At 34.3% G+C, this 10,909-nt stretch overlaps 1 protein-coding gene across 1 annotated transcript; it reads left to right on the top strand.

Moving 5' to 3' along the window:
- The first annotated feature begins 6,633 nt into the window (after positions 1 to 6,633).
- LOC149194303 (uncharacterized) lies at positions 6,634 to 9,338 on the top strand. Its single transcript, XM_089407623.1, has one exon. The coding sequence runs from the start codon at positions 6,771 to 6,773 to the stop codon at positions 9,336 to 9,338; it is 2,568 nt and encodes an 855-aa protein (XP_089263749.1). The 5' UTR covers positions 6,634 to 6,770.
- Positions 9,339 to 10,909: the final 1,571 nt, after the last annotated feature.

The following is a 10,909-nucleotide window of genomic DNA, read 5'->3' as shown; positions in this document are numbered from 1 at the left end:
ACATAGACTGAATAGAGCAACAATCTCCTCATTGGATCATGTCTTCAATACGCAAGTTTCATTTGGTCAAGGTAGAAGCAGAGGAAGATCATATGCTAGAGGAAGAGGAAGAAGCCCACACAGAGGTGGAAGAAGCAACCCTTCAAGCTCAAGTGGAAGTCGCAACAATCAAATTCCATGTCAAGGCCGAAGCCAAAATCAAGCACAAGGTCAGAGGTATGATAAATCTCAAGTTCAATGTCATTATTGTAAGAAGTATGGTAATTATGCAAATGAATGTAGAAAGAAGTAATATGACATTAGTAACAAACCAAGTGTAAATTTCACAAAAGAAAATAAGAAACATGATAGCATGTTTTTAGCTTGTAATGTAGCACAAGAAAAACAAAGTGATATATGGCATCTAGATTCAAGGTATAGCGACCACATGTGAAGAAACATATAAATGTTTTCCAATATAGATGAAAGTGTGAAATCTGAAGTGACATTAGGGACTATTAGCAAAGTCTCTATCATGGAAAAAGGAAGAGTTAATATCCTAACAAACAAGGGGGAGAAGAAGTACATCTCAAATGTTTACTTTGTCCCCAGTCTGAAGCATAACCTCATAAGCATTAGACAGCTGATGCAAAAAGGCTACAATGTATTCTTCACAAAAGATGTGTGCATAATTTTGGATAGGCCTCCAGGCAGACAATTGATTGTAAAGGTTTATATGACAAGCAATAGAATGTTTCCCCTAAAGATAAGATCAGATTTAAAAGAAGAAGGTGTACAAGCAAAACTATCAAAAAACTCACAAGAGGATGGAAGAAAAGATGCAATTGTCACACAAGTAAACTATCAAGTAAAGGTCAAAGATGAAAATTTGTTATGGCATTTGAGATTTAGTCGTCTAAACTTTGGAGGTTTGAATTTGTTGCATAAGAAAGAAATGGTGAAGGGATTTCCACTCATAGAAAAACTGGACATCCTATGTGAAGAATGTATCTTGGGCAAGAAACATGGAGAGACATTTCTAGCAAGAAAGTTAGTAAGGGCAAACGCACCCTTGGAGATTGTCCATTTAGATTTATGTGGACCAATGCAAACACCATCAATTGGTGGCAGCCACTATCTATTGACCCTCATACTTGACTGCACAAGGAAGACATGGGTCTATCTCCTAAAACAGAAAAGTGAAGTGTTTGAGCGCTTTCACCAATACAAAGCTCTTGTTGAGAAGCAATGTGGACACTACATCAAAATCCTCAGGACTGATAGAGGTGGCGAATACATTTCAAATGATTTCCTTCGATTTTGTAGGGATCATGGAATTCACAAGCAATTTACAACAAGATATACACCTCAGCAAAATGGTGTGGCGGAAAGGAATAATATGACCATTATGGAAATGGCAAGGAGTATGTTGAAGGAAAAATTTGCAAAATGATGATTGGGCTGAAGCTGTTGCATATGCAGCATATATCTTAAATAGATGCCTAACCAAAAGCATATAGACATAGTTACTGAAGAGGCATGGAGTGGAAGAAAGCATAGTGTCAATCACATGAGAGTTTTTGGATGTGTGGCATATGCACATGTCTTAGATGAGTTGAGGCAGAAGTTGGACAACAGGGGGGAGAAATGCATATTTGTTGGATATAGTGATGAATTCAAGGCATACAAGCTCTACAATCCATCAACCAAGAAGGTCATAATCAGTAGATATGTGCAGTTCATAAAAGAGGAATCATGGCATGGAAGTTTAGAGAAGACATCCAATGTGAAATCATGTATACCACATGAGGACAAAGAGGAATTGACAGCAACAAGCAATTCCTCAACAATGACTCCCTCTACTCCTATTCAAGTGCAAAAAGTAGACAAAAAGGAACACCATCAACAAATAATAGGAGAATGTCATGTGGTCAAGCAAGTGCTTCTTCAAGAACACCGCAAAGTGCAACACCAAGTGACATGTCAAGCCCATCTTCAACAAGCACAAGAAGACCAAAATTCATAAATTTAAATGAAATTTATGAGTAAGATGAAATTGATAGTAGCGCTGGTATAAATTCCTTACTTGCATTATTTTGTCATGTAGATGACCCAATCCATTTTGAAGATGCAGTCAAAGAAGAAAAATGGGTTGCAACAATGGAGAAAGAAATAGGAGCAATATAAAAGAATGACACTTGGGAGTTAGTACACTTGCTGCAAGGAGAAGAAGTCATTGGAGTGAAGTGGGTCTATAAGACCAAGAGCAATGTCAACGGTAAGATTAAAAGGAACAAAGCAAGACTAGTTGTCAAAGGATACAAGCAGCGACATGGAAGAGATTATTTAGAGACATTTGCACCAGTCGCTAGGATGGAGACAATGTGTACAGTTGTGGCAATTGTCGCGCAACATAAATGGAAAGTGTATCAAATGGACGTAAAATCAACATTCTTGAATGGAGTGCTGAAAGAGGAAGTGTATGTTGTGCAACCGCCTGACTATAACGTAGAAGGCCAAGAAGACAAAGTGTATCGGTTGAAGAAATCTCTTTATGGGCTGAAGCAAGCACCGCGTGCATGGTACAATAGGATAGATGCCTACTTGTTGGACAATGGTTTCGACAAATGTGATGGTGAGCCCACTCTCTACATCAAAGAGAGAGATGGTAAGATTCTCATTGTCGTCTTATATGTAGATGATTTGATTTTTACAGGAAGTGATGATTTCCTCATTGCTAATTTAAAAGAAGTCATGAAGAATGAATTTGAAATGACTGGCTTGGGGTTGTTAAGATATTTTTTGGGCATAGAAGTGAAGCAAACAGAAAATGGCATTTTTATCTCTCAAGCAAATTATGTAACATGCATTTTGGAGAGGTTTAAAATGCATAAAAGCAAGCCTGTACCAACTCCAACAGTCATGGGATTGAAGTTGAGCAAAGAAGATTGCAGCAACAATATCAATCTGACATTATACAAAAGCATGATAGGGAGCTTGATGTATTTGACCGCCACTAGGCCAGATATAATGTATGGAGTGAGTTTGGTGTTGAGGTTCATGGACACACCCAAGGAAACACATTGGCAAGCAACGAAAAGGATTCTAAGGTATGTCAATGGAACAAAGAAGTATGGTATTCAGTATGCCGCAATAGATGATTTCAGGCTAGTTGGTTACACTGAGAGTGATTGGACAGGAAGTGTCGATGACAAAAAGAGCACGTCAGGATATGCTTTTCATTTGGGTTCTAGAGCCATTTCATGGGCCTCTAAGAAGCAGCCAATAGTTTCATTGTCAACAGTAGAAGTTGAATATGTTGCCGCAACAATAGCAACGTGTCAAGTAGTTTGGATGAGAAGGATGTTGAGGGATCTTCGCCACGACCAAGAGGGAATGACAACTATTTTCTACGACAACACCTCAAAATTGCATTATCAAAGAATTCTGTTTTTTACAAAAAGACCAAGCATATCGATGCTAAATATCATTTTATCTGAGAGTTGATTAACAATGATGAAATTGTGTTGTAGCACTACAGGTCACAAGAACAATTTGTTGATATTTTCACAAAGCCATTGGCATGTGAAAGTTTTGTTTATTTCAGAGACTGTTTGGGAATTGTTAATGGCGACAATTGTTATTAAGGGAGAGTGATGGAAATACTAATCCCAACCACCACCTTAAACACATTGACAAACACCATGCTTGCTTGGTCAACAGCTACACGGTTGCGATTTTTTTTGCACACGAAATGACAACTACATGGTTGTGATTTTGTTTGCACGCGAAAGGACAACTACACGGTTGTGATTTTGTTTGCACGTGAAAGGACTAAAGTCAGAACAGAAGTGAAAGGACTAAAGTAAGAACAGAAGTACAACACGGACCATTCCACAACACATCACAGAAAATAAGGAATTTAATGAAGTTTAGTAAATAAGTATGAGCAAGCATTCACGCTGCCACTGTTGCCCACACTCCACAACACGTGCAATTTGAGAAAACCAATTATTATGTAAAATCACTCGTGTTGTGTATTAAATATTTTGTGTCATGTATTAATGTCAAATTTGTATGTTGAGATAAATATGGATGTAAAAGTCATTTGTAATGTTGGGCATGTTGGAGAACCAGAGAGGGTGATAGTGTGTGAGGTAGTGATGAGAAAATCGTGGAGGAAATATTGGTGGGCAAGTGAAAACCATTGTTTCCCACACTCCACCACACGTGCAAGTTCAGAAAACTAGTTATTATGTAAAATCGCCCATGTTGTGTATTAAATATTTTCTGTGTCATGTATTAATGTCAAATTTGTATGTTGAGATAAATATGGATGTAAGAGTCATTTGTAATGTTGGGCAAGTTAGAGAGCGAGAGAAGGTGAAAGTTTGTGAGGTAGTGAGGAGAAAATCGTGATGGAAATATTGGTGGGCATGTGAAAACCAGTTAGTTTTCACTTAACGCTGTAGCCTCGATTTATCACACGAATGTATTTTCATATGTTTTGACATATAATATAAAGTGTGGCTTGTTATGTTATGGTATTAATCTTTCACAAATAGATTTACCATAACTTTTTTTTGTTTTACTCTGTTTTGCCATGAATGAGTTCTGTATTTTATTAAGCCTTTTGTGTTTTCACTTAGAATTGCAGCGTCCATTTATCACATGAATGTATTTCCATATGTTTTGACAGATAATATAAACTGTGACTTGTTACATTATGGTATTAATATTTCACAAGTAAATTTACTGTAATCCTTTTTTTTGTTTTACTTTATTTAATTGCAATTTCCTTGCCGCAACCAAACAGACTCCTCTCCTCTCCGAGGTAATTTTTTTTTTCCAACACACTCATCATAGCTATATTGCATAACAAACCGTCGGTAACATGTTTTATGAGTATCGTTTCTGAGTATCGGGTCCTAATTGACTGGATACATCGGCCATCAGCAGAAACTATGTTTCAACTGTGGAATATTCTTAAACATCTATATAAACCCGATATTGTGATGCCGTTTAGGGAAGTAGAGGAATTGCGCAAATGATTAAAAATAGTTGGAATTCGGATTAATTTTTTTTTAAAAAATTGGTAAAATCAATGTTTGAATCATGTTTTTGATGGTAGAAATAAATTTAGCACCATCCAAAACTTCTAATACACTTAAAATCTTGAAATTTGATAACTATAAATTAAATTTACAAAAATCTCTATTAAATTTTTCCAAATTATAATAAAAATTTCCAAAACTTTCCCAAAAAAATATACTGTTGTTATCAAATGGCGTGCCTCTCTGTTGTTATCAATCACATGCCTGACGAAACTGAATTGAAAAGCACAAATTAAATTATTGAAAAGCACAAATTAAAAAGAACAAATATTAAATTTGAAAGACCGTAATGGGTACCTAAACGAATTTTAGCGTATTAATAGTCGAATCAGACAGAATTACCGAATTTGAAATTTGGAAACTATAACCCAATCTACCCATTTTACTAATATAAATTTTATTTTCAAATTATACATATTAAAAAATACATTTAAAAAACCAAAACAAAAAAAACTTCCAAAAATAATTTAGCTCTCCCAACTAAATCACGGTCCGGAGCTTTTACAACATCACATCCGATCGTGACATAGACAGATTATTTGCATCAGTCTTCGTGCTGGTAGGCATTTCAATAAGCGTTGACAAATGGACAAGTCTATCAAGGAGGAGTTTGAAGTTGGAGTTGGAGTTAGGAGGGTATTTTTTTTTCTCTCAAATTTTGAGGAAAAAAAAAATATTTCTTTTATGTTTTTAAAGTGATAATAGATATTATTATCCTCAAAAGTATCTAAAACACTTAAAATTTTGAAATTTAACAACTTTGCTTGTGAACCACATTTTTTGTTTGTTCGAAAAGTATTTGCTAAAAATTTCTCATATAATTTCTATCTAAATTTTTTTCGTAACTTTCATTTAGATTTACAAAAATCTATGTCAAAATTTATCAAAATATTGTCAAAATTTTAATAATTTCCAGGGCAAAAAATCACGAGGTTCAGTGGCAGAAAATTATGTAAACCAACCCCACAGAACCAACAATTACCAACCAAATCCTAAATAGAAATTTAATCACCAACCAAATCCTAAATAGAAATTTAATCATAGTATCAGTCAAATCCCATATAGAATTCAGAAGGGAGTTGTCTTTAGTGGGACTTTTTTGAGATTCCGAATATGGTGTAAAAATTGAGGTTAAATCTTGATTTGTATTATTTAAAATGGTTTTTTAACTATATATTTGGATTCAGCACCCTGAAAAAGCCCTCGGACGCTTTGATTGTGTAGAAATTACCTATCAACGTTGCGATCTCAATAAATTGCTACCAGATTTTAAAGGAATTTGACCGGAAAAACCCACCAAAAAAACTTCCAAAAAATCTCACTAAAAACAACTGCAAGTTTCCACAATTTTGGGTCATTTGCCATGAAAGTTACAAATAAATAGAAATTTAATCGAAGTATCAGTCAAATCCCATATAGAATTCAGAAGTTCCCACAATTTTTGGGTCGTTTGCCATGAAAGTTACAAATATTATTATTTACTTGCCCCATCTTTCATCGTGTTCTCGTGTCGCGTGTCTTCCTCAATACGGTGATCTTTGCATTTGTTCACTGAAAGTTGATCGCCACACTTCACTTTATACGAGAAGAGTGAGAGATGTGTTTATAAAATATATATATGCAGAGCGATTAAGTATTTGACAGCCCAGATCATTGAGAAGGTCACTGGAGAGAGAAATGGATAAAGAAATTATGTGGATGATGCTTTTCTGCTTTGTGATCATGGCGATCCCAGTAACTGCAGATACTGTCACTTCCTCACCTGTTACTCCTCATTCCTCCCATATTCGTCCTGAGTATAGCTTATACAATCATCATCGCCATCTCTATGAACGCATCCCTGGTGGAAGTACTTCTCTTCAAAACCATCATTCTGTTTTGAACCAACTTGAAGGCAACCATCCTTCCATGGATGATACAAGGGACGTGGAGGCTCTCATATTCTTCCGGAAAGCTATCACATTCGATCCAACTGGATCGCTCTCCAACTGGACGCTTCAGAATTCAGATAAAGTGTGCTCCTGGTATGGCATTGCCTGCAGAAAGCGAACTAAAAGGGTCGTCCGCATAATACTTCCTGAACTGGGATTGGAAGGTAGCCTCTCTGCCTCTCTTGCTAGCCTCTCCTTATTACGTACTTTGAATCTGTCTGGTAATAATTTAACAGGAACAATTCCACCACAGTTCGGGCAGCTCAAAGCGCTGGGAATTCTTGATCTCAGCTTTAATCTGCTCCATGGTCTTATTCCAAAAGCATTGTGTAATTGTACACGTCTTCAATGGATCAGACTCTCAGTGAACAATTTGACAGGGATTATACCAACAGAATTTGGTCGTCTAAGCAATTTGAAATACCTCCGCTTGGCCAACAATAGTCTGAGTGGAAGCATTCCAGCCTCTCTGAGCAACTGCACGTCTCTCCAAGAGTTGTCCATTGGATATAACGATCTCAGTGGTCCAATCCCTTCAGTTTTGGGTCTGATCAGAAATTTATCATTTCTTTTCTTTGAAGGCAACGCACTCACTGGTTACATCCCTCCAACTCTGGGAAATTGTACTCAGATGGGGTATATAGCCTTTTCCCACGACAGATTGAGCGGAAGAATTCCGGGTGAACTTGGGCTGTTGCAGAATTTACAGTTCCTTTATCTACATTCTAACACGCTGGAGAATGCCATTCCACCATCTTTGGGAAATTGCACTTCTCTCACTGTTTTATTTCTGGGTGACAATTTATTGTCAGGTAGTATACCACCTCAGTTGGGAAATTTGAGAGAGCTTATTCAACTTTCAATTTATGGCCTCTGGAATACTACAGGGAATATTAATGGTTTTATACCTTCTGAAATAGGAAATTGCAGCAATCTTACGTGGCTGGATCTAGTTTCCAACAAAATTCAAGGCAATATTCTTATGAGCATCTTCCGGCTTCCCCTTGACACCCTCAGTGTGGGTGCAAATAACCTCACAGGTAGAATACCCGAAGCAATTACCAATTTGACTGGCCTGACCTTTCTAGATCTTGGTAGAAATTGGCTAACCGGTGACATACCTGAAACCATCTCCAAATTGAATCAGTTGACCTACCTAAATCTTGGTACAAACAATTTAACTGGTCACATACCTGAGGGCATTGTCAATTTGAGCAAGCTTGAAGAACTTTATCTTGATACGAACCACTTCATAGGTACAATTCCAAAAGCTATAGGAAAGCTTCAATTCCTCAAATACTTGTTTATGCATTTAAACAATTTAAGTGGAAGTATTCCAGGTGGTATAGGCCAGCTGAATGTTCTCAGTCATTTAGCTATATTTGGTAACAATATTTCTGGGAACATCCCTGAAAGTATTCATGGTTTGGTTTGCATTCAGCAATTAGATCTATCAGAAAATCATCTGCAGGGACCAATTCCTGAAGGTATTGGTGAATGTGTGGCACTACAGCAATTGGATTTATCTCAAAACAAGTTGAATGGAACGATTCCTGCATCTCTGGGAAATTGCAAAAGCATGAAGGTTTTGATCTTAACAAGCAACCTTTTATCAGGCAGATTACCACCAACTTTAAATGAATGCACTTCTTTGCAAAAGTTGAAGGTGTCCGATAACTCATTCAGTGGAGATCTCAACATAGGGTTTCTAGTTTCAATGGAAGTTTTGTCTGCTTATTCAAATAACTTCTCCGGAAGTCTACCAGGATCTTTGGCCAATTGTACCAGACTTCAGTTGCTTGATGTCAGAGAAAATGCAATGAGAGGTGAGTTACCTGAGTATTTCGCATCTTTTCATGAGTTAAGAGTTTTAAGCATGGGTTATAATAATTTTTATGGTGATATTCCTCAATGGATTACCAAATTCATCAAGTTACAAATGTTAGACTTATCCAATAATAATTTTAGTGGAAAAATGCCTTCTAATCTTGAAAGGCTTAGAGGATTCAAAATTCTTGGATCTTCCCAAGTGAGCAGTAATACTCTATATGATGATTTGAGGATTGTGATTAAAGGACATGAATATACTCCTACATATGTGATGGAGACAAACACTATATTAGATTTGTCTAACAATAACCTTGTAGGGCAAATACCTGAAAGCATAGGAAATCTAAGCAGCCTCAGATTGCTGATTTTATCAAGAAACAGGTTTGAAGGACAAATCAGTGCATCTCTTAGTCAGATATCTACATATATATCAATATCTGTATCTGTTTTTATTATTATACAAATTCATGAAATGATTTCATGAACATACACAGCATTATCATCTTTCATTTAGTTCATTTACGCAATCAGTGATCATCATTAAAATGTGTTATACAAACTATAAAGAATTCCCTTTAACCCTTCGTATGAGAAATTATAAATACATCATAAAACATGCGGGAGGCTGAACTCTGTGATATTTTGTTTTAAAAAATTATATAAAATAATGAGTCTTACTTTTATATTATGTTATAATAAAATAATTTTATACATTTCTATAAAATAATTTAGGTAAATAATAATTATGTTATAATAATAATATTACGCAAATTTTATATTAAAGTAAAATATTTCAATATTGTATAGTTATTTTAAATAATATATAAATGAAAAATAAAATATTTAAATATTATATATTATTAATTATGTTGGTGTTTATTTTAAAATAAGTTTTACAGAATTTTAGTTTAATTATTAATAATTATTAAATAGATGGTAGAGATTTAATGTCTATAAAATATTTTAGAATACTTTTAATAATATTCACAAATCAAAAGCTTAAATTTATTTCGAAAGTAGTTTTTTTTGTGTGTTTTTAGTTAAATTAATTAATTAAAAATAATGTCATATGAACAAGTGTCATATGCAAAGAATTATGTTTTTTTGTGCATGCTGTATTGATAAGGCATAGCATTGGCATATAACATTGTAACAAAATGTATTTACACATTAAGAATCTCCATGATAAAGTAGGATTCAATCTCCATGATTAAGAATCTTTCTAAATAACTTATAAAGAGTCTTTTCAGGGAAATCACATTAAAATTCTTCAAAACAAAATTAGCTCAGAAAATAAAACAAAAGCATTTTAAAAAGTCTCACTTATTGACCACCTAACTAAATTATAACTTTATTATTATTATTATTATATATTAAAAGATTTTTAATGTTTCTTGTAACAAGATTCTTAATGTTTATAAAGAGCTTTTTCAGGTAAATCACGTTGAAATTCTCCATGTCAACAAGTTTCGAACCACTTAATATGGTTCATCTTTATGACTAAGCTCAACCACATTAAGTGGTTAGAAACATGTCGACCACAAGAATTTGAATGTGATTTACCTGAAAAATCTCTTTAGAAATGTGAAGAATATTGTTACACGTTTCTATTTAACATATATATTAATTATTTTAATAATAAAAATAAAGTTATAATTTAGTTAGAGGATCAAACAGTGAGACTTTTTGAGAAGTTTCAGGTTTATTCTCTGATATAATTTGTTTAGAAGAATTTCAATATATTAATTCTTTTAATAATAATAATAAAGTTATAATCTAGTTAGACGGTCAATAAGTGAGACTTTTTGAAAAGTTTCTGGTTTATTTTGTGATCTAATTTCTTTAGAATAGTACACGGATTCATTGAAATCACAAATTTGATGGGTGAACTCTTCTCAATCAAAGTGCCCTTTAAGAATGCTAAATCTATAAATGCAATAAAAAACCTAATTAAACCATAAAAATCAAAATTTCACCATAATTTTTTTAATTTTAGTAATTTGAAATCTATCATAAAATACAAATATTTTGATACTTATAATAGATTAATGCCTA

This window comes from Pinus tabuliformis, chromosome 2_2 (genome assembly GCF_031772625.1).
Source record: "Pinus tabuliformis cultivar Carrire ecotype Pingquan chromosome 2_2, CPIR1, whole genome shotgun sequence".
Lineage (NCBI taxonomy): Eukaryota > Viridiplantae > Streptophyta > Pinopsida > Pinales > Pinaceae > Pinus > Pinus tabuliformis.
This window is presented reverse-complemented; position numbering and strand designations above follow the sequence as displayed.